General features: G+C 56.9%; 1 protein-coding gene across 3 annotated transcripts in view; it reads right to left on the bottom strand.

The window, feature by feature from the left end:
* Nucleotides 1–24,140, bottom strand: part of SPEG (striated muscle enriched protein kinase) — a 54,915-nt gene that overhangs the window by 28,608 nt on the left and 2,167 nt on the right. For 2 of the 3 annotated variants that reach the window (XM_054723351.1, XM_008145128.3), the window contains exons 2-8: nucleotides 16,755–16,844; nucleotides 16,333–16,669; nucleotides 12,308–13,611; nucleotides 10,330–10,473; nucleotides 9,858–10,040; nucleotides 479–654; nucleotides 172–260 (exon numbers count right to left, since the gene is read on the bottom strand). In XM_054723351.1, coding sequence (XP_054579326.1) covers nucleotides 172–260; nucleotides 479–654; nucleotides 9,858–10,040; nucleotides 10,330–10,473; nucleotides 12,308–13,611; nucleotides 16,333–16,669; nucleotides 16,755–16,844 — 2,323 coding nt within the window. Of the gene's footprint in view, nucleotides 1–171; nucleotides 261–478; nucleotides 655–9,857; nucleotides 10,041–10,329; nucleotides 10,474–12,307; nucleotides 13,612–16,332; nucleotides 16,670–16,754; nucleotides 16,845–17,416; nucleotides 17,447–24,140 lie in introns of all 3 variants that reach the window. The other variant, XM_054723352.1, reaches the window with a different exon arrangement.

Here is a 24,140-nt window from a genome sequence, read left to right on the forward strand (position 1 = left end):
GGACAGAGGCAGGGGCAGGTTGGGGGAGTGGCACCACTGTACCTGGGATGTGGCCCCCTACAGATCCAGGGAAAGTCCACAAAGGGCCCAGCCGCCTCTGCCCAGAGCCAGGTCTCGCAGGGCCAGGCCTGGGAGCGGGGAGCTGGCAGGTGGTGGTTCGCTGCTACTCACCAGGAGACCACTGGCTTGGGCTCCCCCTGCACACGGATGCTCATGGTAACATCTTGGCCTTCTCTTACTGACTGGTCCATAAGGGAGACCTGCAGGGAACCCCAAAGTGTCAGGGCCCAGCTTCAGCTCCTGCGGGGTGGGGGATCTGGGACAGAGGCCTCTTCCACCCCAGGCTGACCTAGGCTGGCTCTCAGTTAATGGGGTCGAGCTCCAGGCTGTGCTCGAACCTGGAGTGGCCCCAAGAACAAGAGGCCACGCAAAGGAATGGAGGTACTCAGGAGACTGAGGCTGGGCTCCGTGATCTGACCTTGAAGGTGGGGGGCGCCTTGGAGCCAGCATCTGAGGAGCGGCGGTTCTGGCTGGGACTGAGCTTCATGGTGGGGGGTTGGGGCCAGGTCTCCCCAGGCTCCGGGAACTCCTCTGGGGGGCTCAGGTACTCCTCGTCAGAGGTGATGGGGCTGCTGAAAGGGGATGTGGACCCACCTGGAGGAGAGACGGAGGAGAGACGGTGGCACACAGAGGGATGCCAGGAGAGGAAGGAGGGCAGAGAGACTGAGAGAGCTACATGGATCAGCCTGAGATCAAGGACCCGATAACGTCTGGAATGGGAGCCCAGGAGGTGAGACGGTTCCCGCAGGCTGGCCCAGCCCTGACCTCACTTCCCGGGGCTTGCTTGCTATATGACCTTGCCAGTTATTTCCTTCCCTGAGTCCCTGAATCCTGCCACAGACTCTCCTAATACTGACCCTGCTGATCCTCCTGAGCAGGGGAACCAGAGGGAATGGCCTGGGGCCAAGGATTCAGGCAGCAGAGGGGCCGCTCCTGGGCCTCGTGGGAGACGTGGAATTCCACTGGAGCCCGGAACCCACACATTCCTGGCACAGAATCGCAGGCTCCTAATGCAGGTGGTTCACGTCTCTGGACCCCGGGGTGGCACAACTAGGACACCCGTATCTTGGGTGAGCTGGGCCTAGTGCAGAGGAACACACACCTCAGACAAACCCCATCCTGACCTCAGTGCCAGGGCCAATGAGGTGGCACTGTCCAGCCCGCCCTTCCCCCTCTCTGTTCTCAGCTTCCTGCCCCAGATACCCCAGGAGCACCTGTTGGCCCCAGACCTAAAGCATGGGCCCCAAAACTCTCAGGAGATGGGAGAGCAGAGTTTGAGTCATCCACAAAGAAAGGCAGCTGGGGAAGAGGAGGGGGCACCAGTGTGTCTTTGGGGGAGGGGTGTCTCCAGGGCCCTGACGCCCTCCCCTGCTACTGGCCAGGGGCCCAGCTTCACTGAGCTGGCTCCGCGCCGACTGCCAAATACAGACATGAATCTGCCACAGCCCCCTGGCCCCTCCTCCTGGTTCCCCCACCCCAAGTCCCTGTGGCCCGGCCCCCCACAGGGCTGCACCCCAACTCACCTGGAGACTCTGCCACACAGACCCCAGCCTGAGCCTGTCCCAGAGGCTCTGCCCTGGCACCAGGCCTTTCCGCTGCCTGCCCACTACCCACCCCGCCAGGTTCCCCAGAGAGCAAGAGCCCAGCCTGCCCAGCCCCACTCACTCGCTGACCCTGCTGAGGCTCTGCACGAGGTCCTGGGGGAGGGGAAGGGGGAGGTGGGGGCTGGCCTGGTGGGGACAGGCTGGGTGGCAGGCAGGCAGCTGGCTGGAGAGGTGGTGCCTGCTGAGACCACAGGCAGCCTGGGCCTGGAGTGGAGGGGGAGGAGAGGGGAGGGGCAGAGTGCAGCGGCTGTATTTAGCCACCCTGCTCATTCCCAAGCAGCAGGATCTGCCTTTTCTCTCCTTACAGCTTCTGGACCCTGACAAGCACAAAGCCCCCTCAGTGGCGCCTCGATTCAAAGCGCCAAGGCCTTGGTCCCCGGGGGAAGATGGGGGTGGCACTGCATGCAGCGTCCAAGACGCTTGCCCTGACCCACCCATTTCAACGAGTTCCACCAGAGGAGGTACTGAAGGCAAACAGCCGCTATGAGGCCCCTTGCTCCGACCAAACCAACGAGATTCCCAACAAGCCTCAAATACTACGAGCCAGGCCACAGCCTGTTTTCTCTGGTGCTGAGAATCAGAGAACTCGGCTCCCAGAGAAGCCCCTCTCCGTCTGAGTGGGCCCAGAATCCCATCTCTGTCTCCCCATCCTGCCACGGCAGGTTTGGCCCAGCAGCCGCCACAGGACACTGGGCCTGTGCCCAACACTCTTCCTACGGGCACTACCAGTTGGCACTTGTCCCTCCCCTCATCAGCCCCACCAGGGCCAACGGTCAGCAGACAGGGGCTGCTTCCCCCAACAGCCCCTCACTACCAGCACCCATCTGTATGTGGGGTGAGGAAGGGGCTTGGAGACAGAGCAGGAGAGTAGGGGAGCTGTTGAGAGGTCACATGTCCTTCTCCCTCCTCCTATCACCCCTGCCCAGGGCCACATTCCCAAGCTATGACCTGTGTTTCCCATCATTGCCAGTGAAGAGAGGGGGGGGGGGGGACTGGCAGAAGAGGGGGCTCACCATTCAGGCTGGCTGTCTTGAGGTGGGGGTGGGGAAGGAAGTCAGAATGGTCACTTGGTGAGTATCTGCTCGGGGCTTGCCATTAGCTTATGCTGAGATCACAGGCATGGCCCCCGAAGGCAGGCACCCCTCCCCTCTGTGGATCCTGGTGACCTCTTGAGTCACCTCCAGGTTGGACAGCGCTGAGGCCACTGGCCCAGGGAGGGAGAGGAGAGATTAAAGCAGATGGGTCAAGTTTGCAGGGATCCTCAGAGCCCTCCAGTGGTGGCTAGGGGAACAGCATGTTGGGGAATTCAGTGGCCAAGCTAACCAGAGCGAGTCCTTCAAGCCCCTCAGAGAGGGGGCTGTCAGAGCAGCCTAGGCAGGAGGCTCAGGCTACAGAGGGGCCAGAACGGGGCCTCTCTGAAACAAGGCCATGGCCCCCACCCCTCTGTCCTCCCAAAACTGTGTGGCCAAGGAGGCTGATCAGGGATCTCTGTCTCCAGGCCCCAGAGCCGCTACGGTTCCACACCCGGCTCTGGTACCGCCCCTTTTCATTGGCCCCTCCACCAAAACCACCTTTGTAGCCAGTCCCTACATCCCAGCTGTGCTCCACCCACAAGGCCCGCTCTCACTGGGGGAAACAATTACCCCAGCCAGGGGATGGGAAGCAGGTACCCCCCAAACCCAAGAAGCACAAATGCCCACCATGTAGGTGCTGCCCCTGCACACCCCACCACTGCAAAACACACTGACTCTGCATATGTCTGGCCTGTCAACACTGCTCCCAGGTCAGTCAAAGTACTGTCACTGGGGAGCCCACAAGTCAGGGTCACCTGCGTGATAGGCGTCGCGTAAGGCCCTCTACCTCAGGGCTTCTCAGAATGGTCCTTGAACCCCCCACAGCAGGACCACCTGGGAGCCTGTTTAAACTATAAGTTCCTGGGCCTCACTCTGACCCCCAAAATTTGGATTTCTTGAAACAGAGGTCAGGAAATTGCATTTTCAAAAGCACCTAGTTGATTCTTATGCGCATGAAAGTTTAGGGACCTACACAATCCCCATGTGAGAAGGACGATAACCCTGAAAGGTGGTATTACTCAGTCCCATCTCGCTCAGCCACCAAATTTCAGCGCAGGGCTCTGAACCTCAGAGGTCTGGCTCCATGGCCCACGTGTTCCCACTACAGCCAGTGGTCGGCAAACTCATTAGTCAACAGAGCCAAATATCAACAGACCAACGATTGAAATTTCTTTTGAGAGCCAAATTTTTTAAACTTAACCTTCTTCTAATGCCACTTCTTCAAAATAAACTCGCCCAGGCCGTGGTATTTTGTGGAAGAGCCGCACTCCAGGGGCCAAAGAGCCGCATGTGGCTCACGTGGGGCCATGTGGCATTCTAAGGTCCCCTCCACAGGCAGCCAATGACTTCATAAGGAAGAATCTGCCGGGGCCAGGGCCAGGCCAGGAGAAGAAGGGGGCAGACAGGAGTGCCGACCACGGCACTATACCATCTGGCCTCCCACCTGCACAAGGTCCCTAACTCTAGGGCAGTGGTTCTCAAATTCACCATTCACCAGAATTACCCATAAAGCTCCTTCAGACACAGATTGCTGGGACCCGCCCTGAGTCTCTGATTCACTAGGTCAGGGCTGGAGCCGATGATGTGCATCTCTAACACATGGCCGAGGTGATGCTGATACTCCTGGTCTGGAGACGACACTTTGAGGACCACTGCTCTATGGTCTCCTCTGTCCCCCAGCCTCCACCCTTAGGCAGGTCCTCATTACCCTTCGCAGATGTGTGTCTCACCCAGCCTCTGTGTGTTATCCAGGTTGTTCCGGGGACTTGGAAAGTCCTGGGGATCTCTACCCGCCACTGTCAGCTCACCCACAGACCTTGACTGTCCAGGAGGACCACCAGGTATGGCTTAGAGTAGTCAAAGCACAGCCATAACCTGAGGAGCCTTCTGGCTGATGGGATGACAAACCAGGTTACACACAGGACTATAAGAGCAAACAGGAACAAGGAAGGTGGCAAGAGAGGGGCAGAGAAGGCCGCAGGAGTGAAGCGAGTAGGACATTACTTTGGGCCCAGGGAAGAAGAGGGGACTGAAGGAAGGGGTGTATTAGAATGAAGAGTTAGTTCAGTTTAAGCAGAAAAAAAAAAGCAATCCTGGAAGAGGAAACCACGGGAGCAAATGTTCCGAGGCAGGAAGCGTGTGCAGAGAACTGTAGCTCAACCCCGCCGGCTACAGAACTAGGTAAAGAAGAAAGAAATGGGACGTGACCACGTTAGAGCAGGTCCCTCCCGCTGCCTCAGCTGCCTCCAGCCACCCTCAGATCATCTTCAGGTGCGGAAGGTGGAGGCCAGCTTCCGGAGTGTGCCTTCCCTCTGAGGGCTAAGGGAGCTCTTTGAGGTGTCTGCGGAAGGGAGTGTGTGCTGGAGGTTCACAGTCTTGTGCGTGGCCTGGCCGCTCACAGGCGACTGTCCACCAGCACCGTCCCAGTGGGTTTCTCCAGGGGCGATTTGTTTAAGTGCCCGCTGTGCTAATCCCACCATGAAAGGGAGGGAAAAGGAGGAGTTGTGCTGAGAATGTTTCAATTTTGGGTTTAAAAATAGACAAGGAAGCAGAGAGCATTTCACATGGTCAGCCTGACCTAGGCGTGGAAGTGGTTCAGTTCTAACATATGGTTATTTAGGATTGCTATTTAAGATTGCCCCATGTTAGATAAGCATTGGCACCCACAATAAATTAGGTCCCCATTCCTCTGATAGGCTGTGTGTGATGACCCTCATTCTGAGGTAGCAGCCCTGGGAGGACACCTGTTGGGGCAGACCTGCTTCTGGGAGACAGAAAAGGGGAGGGAGGGATGAGTCTAGTCAAGAGACCACACTGCTTTCTTTCGATGCTGTCCAGACCCCATCAAGGATGGGCCATGGGGCCATGGGGCATTCTAAGGTCCCCTCCACAGGCAGCCACTGACTTCAGAAGGAAGAATCTGCCGGGGCCAGGGCCAGGGCCAGGCCAGGAGAAGAAGGGGGCAGACAGGAGTGCCATAATTTCCTTCCTTTCCTTTTATGTTCATGACCTCCCCAAACCACCTCTTTTCTGTTGTGATAGTGTCATCATACAGATGGGACCAAATGAGCTTTGATAAGCCATTTCCTCTGGCCAAAGGCCCTTAGCTGAATCTTCAGCTCTGCAGAGCCTCACAAATCTGACTGAGAAAGCAGCCCAGGGGTTATGATCCTTGCTGCTCAGATGAGGACATGGTGGCCAGCTAAAGCGAAGTGAAGAGGCCAAGGTCTCTGCTGGAAAATGCTAGAGCCTTAGACTCAAATATATGAGACCTGTGCTTAAGGGGAGGACTGACAGCAGCAGGATAGAGGCCTGGGTACATGAAGCCACCCATGGCCCCCTTCCTCCTGACCAGAGCCCTTGGTGGGGTGAGCCAACTGTGTGCACACTGGGCATGCAGGGAAACAAAGCAGGACCACAGTCACAGGGGTGGGGGGAGGTCAAGAAAGGAAATAAACCCAAGGGCATCGGCAGTCTCTGCTCCCACCCCCACCCCATGAGCTCATGAGCACAGTTCTACCTGAACCCTGAACCTCTTGAGTAGAGGAAAGGGGACAGTGTGGTGCAGTGGTTAGGAGTGCAGACTTGGGAGACCCGAGGGCAGGGCTTCAAATCACCACCCAGCTTCCCACTGACCCTATGCTCCTATAGCTGAGCAAATAGGGCGACCACTAGCCACTGAGATGATTTAAATGTACATTAATGAAAGTTAAATAAAAAATTCAGCCCTTCAGTCACACTAACCACATTTCAAATGCTCAGTACCCACATGTGGCTAGTGGCTACCATACTGGACTGTGCACATATATAGTAGTTCTATCACAGAAACTTCTGTTGATCAGCACTACTCTAGAGCACTTTGCTAAAGCTTTCCGAGTCTCAGTTTTCTCATCTGTAACATGGGCATAATAATAGACCCTACCTCAGAGGTTGGATTAAATGTGAGAACCCAATCAACGCAGGGCCTGGTACATACAAAGTGCTCAGGAGATGCTAACTAGTCATGTTATTTTCATCTGCCATCACACTAAGTTTATTTTTTCATAGGTGAGTATTTCAATCACCTCTTGCTTACAGCACCCCAGGCAGATTACAGATGCTAAGTAGAGATGCTGGCCTCGTGCTATCTCTGTGTCGCTTTACTCTCCCCATTTTCACCTTCCCATCTATAAACTGGGAATGTCACCACCCGTCACGTCCCTCCAAGAAATATACAGTTGACCCTGAATAACAGGGGTTTGAACTGCAATGGTTCCTCATACACGATAGTTTCTAATTGATCTGAGCAGTTCAAACCCCCGTTGTTCAAGGGTCACCTGGCAGTTGGGAATCTGCCCACCTGGAGGCCCAACTAAAGTTACATGAGGATTTTCTACTACAATGGCAGTTAAGTGCCCCTAACCCCCGAATTGTTCAAGGGTCAACTGTACATGAGTGATGTAGCTCAAGTAAGGGGAGAGATGTGAAAGGGTTTGGAAAAAAGCATATGGCACTCTCCAAACACATGAAACTATTTAGGGAGATGTAGCACTTGGCACCCAGTTGGGACTCAATAAATGCCTGTGTGATGGATGCAGGCAGCTGTGAAATGCTTAGCTTCAGTTAAGCACTTCTCACACCCTCCAACCCACTGCCCTGATACACACACCCTTTGGGAGCTCAACTATGGCCTCGGCAGTTATTCAGTGAGGTGGGGCAGGAGGAGAGGGATCCAGGGCTGGGTGGGGCTGCCAGAGCTGGTGAGGACACTGTGCCCCCCCAAACCACAGCACCAGGGTAACTACATTCTCTAGTTACCGATTCCCCGTCCCAGTGGTTCCCAACCAGGAACTGAGATCTGTGAGCCCTCAAAAGCAGGTCCTGTGGAGGTGGGAACCCCAAGAGGGCACTGGGCAGCCAGTCCTGGTTACCAAAGGGGTTGGTGAGGAGCAAGAAAAGAAGGTGGTTCCACAAGGCCTCTTCCCAAAATACACTAGACACTCCCTCCCTCACCCTACTCCTACCCCACCCACAGCCACACCGCGGAACACCCTTCCCTAGCCCCCCTCCCACTCCCTACAAACTCCAGGCCTGGGACCCCGGCCTTTGCCAAATGTCTGTGCCACCCACTGGTTCCGCCCATCCCTGCTGCTCTCCCGGTCCACTGGCCTCCATCCAGTTGCTCTGGACCAAACAGAGCCTTGTAGGGTAAGAAAGTCTGCTTCCTCCGCAAGAGCCGAGTCTGGACCCACGTGCCTGCCCCTCAAGCCCTGGAGCCTGGAGCCAGTCTGACTTTCAGGAGCCATTCTCTGGGTGCACACCCTAGCTCCCCGGGGTGGAGAGGCACAGAGATGCTGTGACATCTGGGAAATATGGGGGGTTGGGGGCCGCGGGCTTGGCAAGGGCAGGGAGGAGACTCCAAGGCATAAACAGTATGAAGAAAGGAAAGGAGAGGGAAAGACAGCTCCCCGAAGCTTCGTGGGAACCTGAGCTCCCGTGCACAACAGCACCACTTAATAATGCTAACAACTAACATTCGCCTATAGCTTTACAGTTCACAAAGCTCGTTCACACATTTGCTTTCTTTCTTGCAAATAGTATAATTATCTCTGGTTTACAAATGAGGAAACTGAAACTGCAAGGAGGTTCAGCAGGCAAAGACAAGTGCAGACAGCTGCCTTGCCCCAAGCCTCCTTCCCAACCATAAAAGGTTCCCAAATGGCGCCGAGCCAGTAGTGGGGAACACCCCCCGCCCCCCACTCCTTGCCAAATAGTCCAAGCCAGGTATTGACCAGAGTCCTGGACCCATGCCTGGGCCCCCTAAACAGAGCTGGGAGCTGGGAGCTGAGTCAGAAGCAGATCCCAGAGGTGATGGAAGGAGGAAAGCACACAGAGGAGGGACAGTGTGATTCCTTGAGGTGGGAGGGGCAAGGGGAAGGAGAGAGCCTTAAATCTGAGCTTCTGGGAGTGGTCTGTAAGCTAAGACCTGCCCTTCTGCAAAGCGAGAGAGGTACAGCCATAAGGATGTAAAGCAGGACTTGGACTCAGGTCAGATACCACCAAGAACTCCCTGATCGTGAAGGTGCTGAGGCCCTGACCCACAGCAAGACAGGCTCTATAATCGTGTCACCAGCAGGGCTGAGTGAAAGAAGGGAGAGAACAGCGTGTTCTCTCCCCGCTCCTGGCATGCCCACCCCTCCCGCTGCCGGTCTAAATCCCAGCCCCCTTCAGGGCCCTCATGTCTCTCAATCCAGCATCCCACAACACTGACCAACTGCTCGACTCTCCTAGGGACAGGGTTGATCTGCCCTGCACTTTCCTCCAACCTAAGTCCTCTGGTGGAGGGTCATCACCCAGCGTCATCTCCTGGAGGGTTGAGTCTGCATCTTTTGCTTCTGGAATGCCCCTTTCCCAGGCTCAGTTCCTCCCACCCCCACTGCCCAGGGTCAACACATTGTCAGGCCCAGTGACCTGAACGAGTCGAACAGGCCATGGCCATGGCCATGGACACCAGTCCAGCCCTACCCTGAACCTGAAAGCAACTGGGCTTAAACCCAAAGGAAGTAGTCTGACACCAAGTGAGGACTTTCATAAAAATAGAAAACAGGGCAGCCTCAGCCACTGCCACCTCCCAAGAAGTGGTCTCAGCTGGATCCTCTTTAGAGCTTTGGGTTCAACAGAAGGAACAAGGGAAGGAGGAAAGCACTTAAAAGCATCTCTCTTAAGGGAGCGGGGGACGGGGGGGGGGTTGGGGGGGCCCTGTTCTGGAGAGGAAATTATCTCAGAAGGTTCCTGATGGTTTTTAAGCCCTTTGAGCAGGGAGATGCTTTTTCTCTGAGACTCAAGGATAATTTGCTTTCCCCTTAGGAACGAAACGCCATGAAAGGATGGCATTTAGAGGATGTCTAAAGACAAATTTCAGTGACTTCATGAATTGGCCAGCCTGCTGTGTGCCTTGGGAATTTGGCCTCTGCCCTGAGGCCAAGGCCATTTAAAATGCTTCCCCCAGAGCAATGGACACAAGAACAAACTGCACACTGGTTGAAAGTTGAGCTCTAGGCTGGGAGGGGAAGGGGACCTGGGCCTACAGGGAGGGGTCACTGCTCACCCCACCCGGCCCTGGGGCCCACAGGCTCCCTACCAGGTCTCACGGCCAGCGTGGCAGCGCAGCTGGCCTGGCCCAGCTCATTGGTAGCGGTGGCCGTGTAGTTCCCAGCATCCGCCGTCCGGGCCTCCCGAAGCAGCAGGGTGTGCCGCTCACCCTCCGCCCGGATGAGAAGGTGGCCATCACTGCGCAGCGTGGACCCATCCTTCTGCCAGGACACTGGGGGGAAGCAGCAGGGTGCCCAGTCACCATGGCCCACTGGGACAAATCTCCCCCCACCCCAGACCCCACACAGAGCCCAAGCCACTCCTCTCCCCACCCTAGGGAATTCAGAGGACTCCCCTCACTCACAGAAGCCCAGGCCTGCCCTCCCCTCTCTCAGGGGATTCTGGGAAAGCTCTAACACATGCAGGAGTCAGGCCAGCCCAGCCCGGGGAGCAGATGAGCTTCCCTCTTCACCCACCCCTCCCCGTCTCAACCTTAGCCAGGCCCCGACTCTGGAGCTCACCTTGGGGAGAGGGGTTGGCGGTGATGATACACTTGAGCAGCACATCCGCCCCTGGGGCCACCACCGCGTCCTGCAGGGGGATCTCAAACACAGGGGCCTCCAGGGGCTCTTCTCCAGCAGACACATAAGAGTCGTCCGAAGACTCTGCCAGAGACACGGGTGACAGGGTAAAGGGATATGGTCCTGTGGAGATGACTCGGGGGTAGAGGGTGTGATGGGAGCCTCGCATCTTAGAAATCCAAACCCAGAGAGAGGGGCTTCTCGAAGGTGGGGGTTGGGGAGCAAAAGGTCTCTCTCCTGAACATCCTGAGACAGGGAAGAAAGGAAGACAGAAAGGGGGTTCTCAAGCAGGACAGGGCATCCAGGACTCTACATTAGTTTGTCTGCTCTTCAACCTCAGCCACAGTGTTGTTTCTGGAGGAAGGCAGAAACCCTGCCACATCTTTACATAAATCAGTGGTCAGGGATGGTAGATCATCCCTGTGCAAGGCATGCTGAGGGGCGCAAGATACTACAGGTTTCCATACAGACAGAAGACAAGCTAAAGGCACCCCGACACGGAAGTAATAATAGTGATGTCACAGGGCAACATGGGATGTACTGTCATATTAGTGATGCTGCCCTATAGTCTGAGAGGCCCCATGGAAATCAGCTTTGATTTTGTCCATCCATCAAACAGTAACACTGCAGTGACTGCATACTAAGCTCTGCTTGGCACCAGGGAGATAACAAGAAATAAGATGTGGTCCCTGCTTACAGGACGCTTGTACACACAAAGAGATCTCGCTGGGTATTTTCTAACTCTGACATTCCATAAGCTAGATAAAGCACAGTGCCAAAAGAGCAGTGAGAATCCCAATTATGCTGTCTCCTAGCGACATAAACCGGCAAATTAGATCATCTCTCTCTGTGCCTCAGTTTTGTCATCTGTATGATGGAGCTGATAAATAATACCCAATATCTTGCAAAGCTGGCATCCAGATTAAGTTAAAATAACACCCCCTAGGCACCCAGTTAACAATGCCTGGGACATGGCTGTGCGTATGCAATAATGATGGCTAGTAGAACAATGGACAGGGGCCTAATCATCTCTAGAAATTCTGGGGCGGTAATACCCAAATGAAAAATAAAGTGACTCTGCTGAAGAAAAATACAGGGCGGTAAGTGCAATGAAAAAGACATACAGGATCTCCTGGGCGGGGTGTGTAGGGGCCTCTGGCCTGGGGAAGCAGCAGCGGGTGGGAGCGAGTGAAGGATGGTTTCCTCTGCGTCAGCCCAGGAGTGGGCCCCAAGTTGGTGTTAGGGATGAGCAGAGTTAGGGGCAAGGGCAGTCTGGCTATGGCCATCACCCACAGGAAGATTGGGAGACCACACCCAGGCTGGCAGGTGACCAGTCAGCTCAGCGATGCGGGGACTCAAGAATGGGAGCAAAGAGGCCAGCAGGAGAGGCTGGCTTAGACCTTAGTGGCCACAGATGGGTCAGGGGATGGTGCCAGGATGGGGAGGGCAGAAATGAGAGTTGGCTGATCCAGAGCTTTCCTGTAACGGGGACCTAACAAATGATACTGGTATATTGAGACAGGCTTCCATCTCGTCCCCCACGGAAGGGTGGTGTGTGGAGGAGCTCCTTAGATTTCCACCAGGGCCTTCCATCAGTTAGGTCCTTAGCCCAGCAGACTAGCAGGCCCCTAGGCCCAGAGCGCCTATGGCAGGCATCTGGGCACTGGGTGTTTGCTCACACCTCAGCCTCGCCTCCATAAACACACACACACACTAAAAAACACAACACACACACAAAAACACACACACTCTATCTCACCAGCAGGCAGGTTTTAGCACATCAACCTTCACAACTTTCACTCAAACTTGCGCTTGAGTCCATACCTTCCCCGGGAAACCATACCCTAGCAGCCTCCCTCTCCCCAAACGGCCTCCCACCCAAGTCCCAGCACCTTCTCGGTGCTTCCGGAGGGCTTACCAAGCTCAGGCGAGGTGGGCCGGGCCCTGCGACCTCTGCCCTGGCTGCGAGTCCCTCTGCGGTCCCAGGCCCCCCAGGGACCATCCTCCTCCGGCCCTCGGCGCGGCCTCTTCTCGGCCTCAGGCCCCGCCCTGCTCTTCTCCAGCGTCTGGGGCACAGCAGCGCCCTCAGGGCCCGGCGTGGCCCAAGGCAGGAAGCGCACGGCTTGTGCCGGGGGCTCCCGCTTCCGACCCGGAGGGGCTTTTGTCCTGGCCTCGGGGGCATCCCCCGGGGCGGGGGGCGGCACGGGGCTCCGGCTCTCCTGGATGGTTCTGCCCCGGGTCAGCGGGAACTGGTCCCGGCGCCGGACCTCCTGCTGCGGGCCTTCCCCCAGCTCTGTCCTGCCTGCCGGCCCGCGGCTCTGCGGCCTCCCCGGCTCATCCCCGGGCCTCCCCGCGACGCTCGGAGGGGGAGGCTGGGCGGCGGCAGGGCTCACGGCGCGCGAGGTCTTGGGGGTGGAGGGCTGCGAAAAGAGCGGGGGCTCGCCGGGCTCCCGGGGGGACGGCGCGCGCTGCAGCGTGGCGCGCAGGGACTCGTGCGAGCGCACCAGCTCCTCCCGCGACGTGGAGCGGCGGATGCGGCCCAGCTCCTGGGCGAAGCGCAGCTCGAGGTCGGAGGCCGGGCTGCGCTGCCGCGTGCGCTCGTCCAGCGAGGCGGCCTTCTGCTGGAACAGGCGGCGCCGCTCGGCCACGCTGCCCGCCGGCGCCCGCAGTTCCTCCTGAGAGGCCCCGGGCGAACCCCACGAGGCATCGCCGTGGGACTTGGGGTGCTCCAGCGAGCGGGCCTTGCGCAGGGGCACCCAGGGCCGCAGGGGTGCCGGCGGCGAGTCGCTGCGCTCCAGGCTGCGCCGTCGCTCCTCGAAGAACTGCAACTTGTCCAGGATGCGGGAGCCGGCGCGCACCAGCCGCGGCGAGCGGCCCAGCGCCGACAGGCGGCCCGAGGCCTCGCTCAGGGGCGTCTGAGGCCGGGACTCGGCCGTGCCCGCCAGCGAGGGCCCCGACGACTTGGCCTTCTTCCCTCGCTTCTCTTCGGCGGTGGCGTCTTCGAGCAGCACAGGATCCTGAGTGCGCCGGTGGGGCGCCGTGGGGGTGGCCGGGGGCTGGGCGCTGGGCCCCGGCGGGGGCCGCTTACCCACCCGAGGGGACGGTGGGGGCAGCAGCGCGGATTTGGAGGGAGGCGGCAGGGCCGGGCGACGAGGGGCTTCGCTGGCCGGCTGAGGCTGAAGGTCGGGCTCCTCCCTGTGCAGGCCGCTCTGAGGGACGCTGCTGCGGAACCGAGACCAAGAGGGTAGAAGATTCAGGCGGCCTCCCCTCCTAGACCCTCAGCTCGGGACAGGGGGTGGCGGTGGGGCATGCTGGGAAGGCTTGGGGTGACAAGGGCCAGACCACCACCCCCTCCCCGCAAAGAGGAAGGCACAGCCAGGGCAGGTGCGGTGCTGGGGAGAGGCGGCAGCTCTGGCACCGGGAGATGGGGCTAGTGACTGGGTCCAGGTAGGACTCGGCCCCAGGCGCTCGGACCAGCCCCTCCCCCCAGCCCTGGAAGCTGGGGAACAGCGGAAACAAAACGGAGCGGTGGGAGAGAAAGGAAGGAGGTTTAGGATCCAAAGGATGAAGTGGTGAGGGAAGGCAGAAGGGGTGCACCGGGAGGGGCCCTCTCAGGAATGCAGCCTCCCACCCATTCCTGCCCCCAGCTGGCCCCCACAGTCTTGCCCATCCTCAGCAGGACATGGGCCCTTCACAGCAGCCCCAGAAGTACAGGCACCAGCCTTTCAGCCTTCCTTCCAGGAGAAGGAGCATAGCTCCATCCCTGGGGTTACCTGACACCAACTCTGACCTGAGTCCAGTACTGAGAGGACACAGCAGGTGGTAGCTGGGGTTCCCTAGGGTAGGAGACTAGGATACCCAGGTTCCCATTCCATTTCATCAATCTGCCCCCAGTGCAGGCCTTTGACTTTGTCCTGCCCCTGGGAAAGTTACCTGAGTCCTTGGAACTCCCCGGAGAAGCACAGAGGCTCCCCAAAGGGGTATGCTCAGAAATAACTCAGTTCAGAAATAACTACTGCGTGGGCCTGAGCTGGGAGTGCGGGAGAAGAGGAGACGGAAAGGAGCTGGTCAGCCCAGAGTACACCTCTCACCTACAGAGCTTTGAGGTCCAAGAGCTGGGCCTCAGTTTCCCCCATCTGGATCCTTGCTAAACATAAAGATTAATAAGAAAAGGAATCTGAGATGTTAGCATCATACCTGACACATTAGAGCGCTTAATAAAAAAGTATGAAATGACTCACTGAGTACTTATTGTGTGCCAGGCATGTACTACATGCTTTAAATGCACTGAGTCATTTAATCCTCACAACAATCCTTTCAGATGGGAACTGTTAGGTCCACTTACAGATGAAGAAACTGAGGCTTATAGAGGTAAAAGTGCCTTAGCAGGGTGAGACTGCTAGGAAATGGTGCTAGGATTGAAAGCCAGCAAAGTCTGGCTTCTGAGCCCTTGCTCCCTCCAAAATGTCTGGGATTCTGGGGGCACAGAAGGGAGGAGAAATAGGGTACCAGCCACAAGCATAAATTCTAAGGATGTTTTAGACTACCTGGGTCAGCAACCTCCACTGCAGACCTCACCTCAGACAGGGGTGGGGGGACATGGGGAACATGGGGATGGCAATGCATAGTTCCCTGAGGGCGTGGAACCTCAGCCAGCCACCTGACGGGAAGCAGAATCTACTCTAGGGGAGGGACAGCAGAGTCCCTGAGGAATGGCCCATGGGAACTGGGTGAGGCAAAGAGAGAAATTGGGACAGCAGAGGAGGCCTCTTGCCGGCAGATTCTAGCTCCAGGCCAGCCTCTGTACCACAGACATCACTAAGGAAATGGGTTCCTCGAAGTTGCCATAGCAACTCCAGGCTCTGGCTGGAGCCTGGCAAAGACAGGCAGGGAAGGAAAAGGCAAGTCCAGGGCACAGGAGCACCTGGCTAATGCCAATCAGATAAAGCAAGGGAGCCGCTCCTGCCCCTGCCCCTGCCCAGACCTCTCCCCTACCCACCACTAGCCATTCAAACCTCCTTACCCACAACAGGCCCCTTCCTTCTCTTCCATGATGATCCCTCCCCTCCACACCCACACCCATCACAAATCAGGCCCCCTGTCAGCTCCCCAAATGCCCCCAATACATCTTTCACCAGCCACTCCCCTCTTCTACCATAGCACTCTCTCCTGTATCAGCCAACCCCCAAATCTCCAAAAATGGCTCCAATGTCTCACTTCAACACCCCCTACCAGGACAACCTTCAACCCCACCCTCGGGCGTTTCCCACAAGATCATCACAGGCACCCCCCTCCAGCATTCCAACCCCTCTGCCTCTACCCCAGCCTCCTGTCTCCATCACCCCCTGCCCTGGTCCCTACTTCCCCCACCCTCCACATACTCCTGCTTCCCCAGGCCCCTGACCCCATCTGCCCCCTGACCACCTCGCTCTCTTCTCTCTCCTGGTGTGCTCTTGCTTCCTTGCTCTCTCCTGCTCTCCCGGGAGCTGCCGTGGTTCCGTTCCTCCCAGAGAAAGGCCCACAGGGAACAGGAATGTGCAGAGAATGAAAAGGCAGCAGCTGCAGAGACAGCAGGCACGGAGGGGGCCCCAAGGGGGGGGGGGACCCTGGGGACAACTGGAGCCTGAATGGGTGAGGCAAGAGAGGGCCCCAGGGAAAGTGGAGATTTTGGAGGGGACAAGGAAGGGACAGAGGGGTCCAGAGCCCATGGAGATGGCATGGTGAGCCAAACAGTAGGTGTGGGAGGATGTGGGTGGTGATGGCACAGGAGACGGATGGAGCAGTGTGGGAAGATGAGTGAATAGCTGGGGCCGGGAGTGGAAGCAATGGAAGGTGGAGAAGTGCGCAGAGGGGTGGATGGTGCCCGGGAGATGGAGGTGGAGGGGCAGTGCAGGGCAGCATGGTAACGTGGGACAGTGCAGGCCCCTGTGAAGCATTACTTACACGTGGATCGAGAGCGCCCGTCCTCTGTACAGACTGAATGCGCTGCCATACGGGTCACTGGCCACCGAAAGGCTATCCTCTGACCCCCAGCTTGCGCCCACCAGATTAGCTCGAGATGCCCGTACCAGCGGCTCCACCCCCAGGTGCCGTGGCCCGGCCCCGGCCGCCTGTGCTTGCCTTGGGCTGCCCGGGAGGCGGCGGGTGCCACCCCTGCTGCCCACTTCCTGCTCCAGGACCGTCTGCCCGCTGCCCCACCAGCTCACTTGCTCTTCGGAGGTGCCTGTCATGGAGGTCGGGGGAGTGTCCAGGGAGGTGCCCACCAGTGTGCCGGAGCCCCCTAGAGAAAGGAGCGTGGTGAAGCCCAAATGCCTCTCGTGGGAAGCCCACCCACACCTGCTTTTGGAGCACCCCAGACAGCTCACCTGTGGGGGTGCTGAAGGTCCTGTCACCCCGAAGCTCCAGGCGCTGGGTCCCTTGCACATCGCTGATGTCATCCTCACCTGTCTCCAAGTCTGAAGAAACAGGGGCCTGTGTGGGCAGGGCCCTCTTCGCTCTCACTCCAACTCTTCCCCGTGTCCCCTCCTCCCTCCCCCACAGCAGGCTCCATCTTACCACTGTAGGGCGTCTGGTACCTATCTTCTCCTCTCTTCCACGCCCCATATTCCCCTGCCCATCCTGGGCTGCTCAGGGTAACCCCGCCCCTGCCAATTCCCTGGCTCCCACTCTGGGCCCCTGGGTACTCACCCTTGCTTCCTTGTCGTCCCCTCAACTACCTAATGAATTACCAGGGCCTCAGCCCCTGTCCCTCCTCCCCTGCCAGTGGTAGCTTAAGTTCCCATGCAGCCCCCCAAATCACAAGGTCCTAGGTTCCAAGGCTCTAAATGCTGGGTTCCAGTACCCCAGGAATAAAGGGGAGTCACCTCAGAGTCGTATTGTCAAGGCACTCGACCAATCGCAGGACCAGCCTGTCCTCTACCCCACGCCAGCCGGAACACATCGGGGTGCAGCTGAGGCAGGGTGAGGAGAGGCGGGTTGGGCAGGGAAGAGGGGGAGTGGAGGGCTAGGGCAGGAGCCAGTTTCCTACCGTAACTTTGCTTTCTGCAGGAGCGGAAAACTTCGCTTCCATAGGAGCAGCAGAAGAGAGACATGGACAGACTGTTATCAGAGCGTTTGTGGGGTAGGGCACGGTGGGCAGGCAGCAGAGAGGGCACAAGGGTACCCAGTGCCCAGAGATGCCCTGCGGGGCCGGGGCTGGGAAGGGAGACCCCTGGGGCGGGCAAAGCATCTCTAGTTCTTGACTGCCTGCAAGCTCCCAGTGTGCCCAGCGCTGGGAAGCCCACGAGCTTTGGCTGGTTATTCCTGTATCTTTGGCACTTTTACTGGTGCACGCACTGGTCACACATACACGTACATACACACACACGCCTGCTGGTGCTCAGCCCAGCCACCCCGCCTTAGGGGTCAGGCTCACCTGCTATTACAATATTTGTATTGTGCTTTGACCCCTCCTTGAGAACCACCCCCTCATCTGTTCTGCATGTTTCACTTCCCCAGACTCTATCAAGTTCTGAGCCTCAGTTTCTCTATGAGCGCCACGAGAAGCAGGAGCCATGTACTGGTAGGCAAAGTATGGCAATGAGCTCATCCTCACTTTGCCCCATGGGTGAAGAACAGTGAACCTATGGCGGAATGTGTATGACTCCCCCACCCCGCTTTGCTAGGTCCTCTCTCAGAAGCAGGGCACAGGGGCCTTCTTGGGTGGTGGGTGAGTATGGGTGCATGTGTGTGTGTGGGGGGGGGGAGGGTCCCACATCTCATGAGCTGTCTTCGGGACTTGGGACCAAGAGAAGGAGTGGGCACGGGGTAGAGCAGGAAGCCCACAGTCCACACACCATGGGTGAGGCGGCTAAAGGCCCGGCGGGAGTGGCCGGTTTTCTGAAAGAGAAAAGCCAGAATGAGTTGTTGAGGGGAAGGCTCGCTTCTGACATCCCTGTACCTCCCGTCCAAACATTCCAGGGGCCAGGGGGCAGCGGGGTGGAGGGAGGTGGACAGAGACTCAAGGTGGCCAACTTCCCCCACAGAGAATGTCTCCACTCTTCCTTGCCTGTCAGCCCTCCCAGCGGGAGGTCAGCTTGGCTCTGGGGAGGAGCAGGGGAGGAAGGAGAGAGAGGATAGCAAGGCTGTGGGTCAAATGCTGGGACTCATAATTCATAATCTCTCAGCACTGGGGGCCTGAGCGATACCCCCAGAGACAGAGGCTAGGAGACAGGATGGGGGGCTGGCTGAGGTGAAGAGATTGGGTGGGGAGGAGGGCAGTGTTTGTTTGGATGATTCGGAGATGAAATAAAGGGAGAGATTGGGGGGGGGGGGTGTTGCTTGGATGACTGGGAGATGGAGAGATAAGGACACAAATTCCCGCTGGGAGGAAGACAGATCCCAAGGATAGGTGTCAAGCGGGCAGGGAGGGTGATGGGGGACAGAAGGCAAGGTACCCCAAAGGGCCGGGGTTCTCAGGAATGCAGGCAGGAGGCCCGGGTATGCGAGGACAAGGCAGGCTTGGGGAATCTATAGAGCTCAGCCCGGGTCCCTGTACCCGGCTTCCAGGAGCTCGGGAAGATGGAAGAAGGCTCCAGAGTGGGGGGCTGGGGGGAGCCGGGCAGGGCCCGGGCCCAGGTTGGCCAGAGGCTAGAAGAGAACAAGGTGGCCAAGAAGCTAGTGGGCGCTCCACACCAAAGGCGGCGCAGAGATCTCCCCGGGTGGGCGCGGGGAATGCAGGCTAGGGGGATGGGGGGCCTCCGCGCGGGGAGGGGCGGGGGGCTGTGCGCTCAGACAGCAGATCCGGGAGCCCCCTGGGCGCCCGGCCTCGCGGCCTCAGTGGCCAGGGTGGGACAGGCGCGACTCCAGCGCCCCTTCCCCGGGCCCAGCCGCGGTGACCCGCCCTCCCTCCCTCCGGGTGCCCAGCCCTTCCTACCCCCTCCCGGCGCCGCCCGCCCCCGGAGCCCTCACCTGGAAACGCTTCTTCACCCACAGCTTCTTCATGGCGGGGGAGGGGGCCGGGCGGGCGGCCGGGCGAGGAGGGGACGGGCGGGGGCGAGGCGGAGTCGGAGTCGGAGGCGGGGCCGGGGGCGGCCGGGGAGCGGACTGGAGCCAGCGCCGGTGGCGGAAGCAGCCTCGGGGGCGCGGGAGCCCAGGCGCGGGGAAGGCGGCGGCCGCGCCCAGAGCCCGCCCCTCCCCCGCCGGCCCGCACCCCACCTGGCGCCCCTTCCCTGGCCTGCACCCCTGCGTCCCCTGGGACGGCTGTCACCTGCGTCCCCGCACCCCCATCCCGAATCTGCCTCCCGGGCCCTGGACACATGGGGAAACTGAGGCACAGAAAGGGGTGCAGTGGCCCCCACGAGAGATCGGGCCACGCTCTCATTGGCAGCCCTACGCAACCTCCACGCCACCTCCTTCCGCTTCCCGCGGGACGGCTCCGGAAGGTCAGCGCATCTCGACTTGCTCACTCTACAAACATGCGCACACGGACCTGTGCCAGGCGGTACCCAACTCGCTTGTGGCTGAGTATGCTGCAGGCCACAGCGCTGGGTGAGGGCGCCTGGGTCGTACACAGGACGAGGCTCCTCGTGGCTGGGGGCTACGTGCTGACATAGCCCCAGACTATAAACACCCCCAGGCTTCTCAGGAAAGCCCAGAGAGGGCTCTTGATTTTCTAGATGGTAGGTACTCTACCCCTGAACACACACACACACACACACACACACACACACACACAAGCTAAGATGCCAAGAGGATCTCCTATTATTCACAAATAAGACCCATTTTCGCATTCACAGGTGAGCATACTCACCAAACTTTCTTTGTTCTCCTATAGCATTATGCACACTTTGCCTACACAAAACTCCACTTTCCACCCAATTACTGTAACTTTCTTAACCATCTACTAAGTGCCAGGCACTTTATACATGCTACCTCATTCACGACAACTCTATGAGCTTGAAATCTTTATGAGCATTAACTGGCTTCATTTAACCTACAAGACTAAGGCCCAGAAAAATCCCAGCACTTAGCCAAAGCCACACAGGTTGTGTGTCTCCACGTGTCGCCCAGATCCAAATTTCCATCCTAGCATACACAAGTAGTGCCAGTCCTGGTTTCTGAGATGTAACTACAGAATCACATCAACACTTATTGTATGCTTAGTATGCACCTTAGCATGTTAAGCACTTTCTATGAATAAATTTGTGAAATCCTCACAACAAGGGGAAGACTGAGGCACAGGGAGGTTGGTTACCTGCCCAAAGTCACACAGCCAATAATTGGTAGAATCAGGATTCTAATCCAGACACTGTGGTGGAATTAGTGACCACTATGCCATAAAGACTCACACATGAATGGTCAGTATGTTCCCTAACTTTATTTCTTGAAAGCATGGGTCCAAAATAAATCCAGAGCCAACTGATGAGTTTTGTTCAGCCTGCACAGTACATATTTGGGGGGGGGGGCAAGCATGCTCAAGTTCAGCCGCTGACAACAGGACCTTGCTCATGATCAGTTTCCACTTGGCCCCTGAAGTTATTTGTGGCCCCTTTACTTTAAAGTCATGTCTGGTACATTCTGGGTACATGCAAGTAGTCCAGTTCCCCAGATGCCCAGAGGCAAATGTTGCACATGCAGACACATGCACAGGGACGTGTGCTGAGAGGGTACACATGTGTGTCTATATCATTTCCAGCCAGAGGACCCTGACCGCCCACAGGCGCTTTCCCTGCCACCCCCAAACACACCCACTTACAGATGGGGGAGCTGAGTGAGGAGAGGGAGTAACTTGAGCCCCTGTTCTCCAGGAGAATCCGAGGGGCTGGCACATTCCATAGCAAAAATAACCAATGGGCAACGGGCGTGAGTGACGGGACAGCTGGGCTGAGCAGAGAGGCCTGTGGGATTCTGTGTTCCTGCTCTGGGCCTGCTCTGCTCACCCCCACAAGGTTGACCTGGGGCATGCTTGCAGGGTAGATCCAATATTGCCCCATTTTTCCTCCATGGCTGTACTGCTGTGCCCCCCTCCCCCTGTCATTTCCCAAACCCAGACTTCTAATTTCTGCACTGCCAGCATTTCCCCTACCACAGAAAACCCCTGTCATCTTGTCTTGCTTCACTCCCCTCCTCTTTGCCTCCTCTCTTTCGTGCCTAGATTCAGCTTCTCCTTTCCCTTCTTTCACTTACCCTGAGCTTGAAATCTTTAGGAGCTCTGTATTTCTAGCATACTATATAATTTTTGCTTATTTGTTACGTGTATTGACTGCTCATTAATCTCTAGGAGGACAGGAGTTTGGGGCTTGACCCCCTCCCCACACTCATGTATCCTGAGAACAGGAACTGACACACAGTAGCCACTGGATAAACATGGGAGCGGATGGCAGAGCTGGAGGTGGAGAGGACAAGAGGTGGTGGGGATGGGGATAGTAAATCTTCCTGCAGCAGCTCATTCATCCAGCCTTCCTCCCTTCTCTGTCCTGACCCAGACCTTTTGCAAGAAATGGCTGGAGAAGTTACCATCTCACATTCCACTCAGGTTCTGCTTGGGAGGGCCTGCCTTGCTTCAGGCTGGTTTCTGGGTCTCTCTGCTCTTCTCTTCCTTCTCCTGGAGCTCCTCTCTGGTCCCTCCTCCTCTCCTGATTAGGGCCTGCCATGAATGGATGGAGACACTCTCCATACCTATCCCCAACTGCATACTAGTTCCTTCCTGGCTTTTTATCCAGACATTCCAAATACCAGGTGAAAAAGATGACAACTGCAGAATATACTTCAATGCAGGCTCTGGTGTATTCCCCACCTTTCCCTTGTCTAAACTGGCTCTTTCTCACCCGACTGGTGTGGCTCAGTGGTTGAGCACCAACCTATGAACCAGAAGGTTATGTTTCGATTCTTGGTCAAGTCACATGCTCAGGTTGTGGGCTCAATCTGCAGTGGGGGGTGTACAGGAGACAACCAATCAATGATTATCTCTCATCATTGATGTTTCTAGCTCTCTATCCCTCTCCTTCCTCTCTCTGAAATCAATTTTTAAAAATCATATTTAAAAAATAAAATAAGTAAACTGGCCCTTTCTCCCTGTCCCTCACCTCTCCTTCCATGCTTTCAAATCCCCCACCTCCTGCATGGTTCACTACCATCTGTTGACCTTTGGCCCTTCTGATTGACACTGGTTTCTTGGCTATGAAACTTCCAGCTGGACAGTGAGCATCACCAGATCCTCCTTACCCGCTGCCCTTTAGTGAAGGCCTTCCCTTCCAGCCACATGCCCCAAGCTTTGAGGGTGGCACTTACTCTGGTCACTTGATTTGCACATGCAGATGGGAACCTGATGTTTTGTAGGAGAAGACTGCCTGCCTATCTTGGAGATGGGCCAGGAGGTGACTTTGGGATATTGACAGAAGGATGGTTATGATGAGAGATCCTTGCTTTAGTCTTCCCATGCTTCTCTTTCTGAAGACAGGAAATGTGGACCTAGAGCCAGAGACCTGGCTTTCAGATCTGGCTCTGCCACCTTACTAGCCATGTGAGCTTGGGTAAATTCCCTATATAAATCCATTTTCTTATATGTGTAATAACAACAGTAACCTGGGCTAAGGAATTAAAAAATGAAATGAGATAAGGTGCTTTACACATGTTAAGGAGTCTATATTTCTACCATCTTCACTGTTCCTATTCTTTCCTCATTTCTATGCCCTAAATCCCAGCCTTCTGTTTCTCATCTTTCAAACTTTCCATCCTTCAGCCCACTTGTCTTCTCAAGGGCCCAGCCTCCCCAAGCCATGCAATGTCCTTCCATTCTTGAGCTAACAGCTCAGGCTTCAGGAGTGCCAGGAACCTCAGCATCAACCCCATCTTGCTGAGCCAGACAACAGTTCCAGCCAGGAAACTGCCTCCTTCCCTCTGCATCCAGGTCCTGGCTGGGCTTCCTCGAGATCCCTGAAGTCCTCCCACTATTGATCCTAACCAAGAACGTTTTCCATGAGTAAGTCTGAACAATGCTGAGCTGCTTGCCCAGCTACCCCTGACTAGAACTTGCCATTGGGCAGGGACTGGTGGGGGTGAGGCAGGCAATAGGAAGAGAAAGAAGCCAGACTCACCTAGTCAGCCCCCAACATCACCAAAGCAAAGCCCCTTCCTCCCCCAAATCATGTGGGAGGGGTGTAGTAGTTAAGCACATGGTTCTTCTTCTCAGTGGAACAAACCAAGGCTTTCATCCCTGCTCTGCCACCTGCTATCTGTACAGCAGTACATGCCACTTAATCCCTCTGTGCCTCAGTTTCCCCAGGGCTACGTAGGATTTAAGTGATATGTCAAAGGATATGACAGCATATTGCCTGCCACACAGTAGCATAGTAGCTATTCATACTATTATAAGTTACTACTAAGAATTATTACAAATTAGTACTAATTATAAAGCTGCTCTTGGGCTAAAGTTTTCACAGTTGGGAAAAGTTCTCAAATGTGACTTGCTGCAGCCCAACCCTCTTCGTGTTTAACATGACTGTCAAAAGGCCCCAAGTCCAGTGCCACTGCCCCCAGGGTCCTTTCCTCTCCCACATGCTGTTCCAACAGAACAGCCTGGAGACCATCCCCCTGGCCTCCATCTAGATATGCCAGCCAGGGCTCACTCTGCTGGCCATGCCACCCAGATGACAGAGGGGTTGAGAATACAACCCTGCCCCAAGGAAAGGGGCTCTAGTACTCTGTCACTCTGTCTACTTTGGGGGACCAGGGCACGTGAGGAGGCTCTCATCTTCAAGACCAGGCCTGAG

This window comes from Eptesicus fuscus, chromosome 11 (assembly GCF_027574615.1).
Source record: "Eptesicus fuscus isolate TK198812 chromosome 11, DD_ASM_mEF_20220401, whole genome shotgun sequence".
NCBI classification, from domain to species: Eukaryota; Metazoa; Chordata; class Mammalia; order Chiroptera; family Vespertilionidae; genus Eptesicus; species Eptesicus fuscus.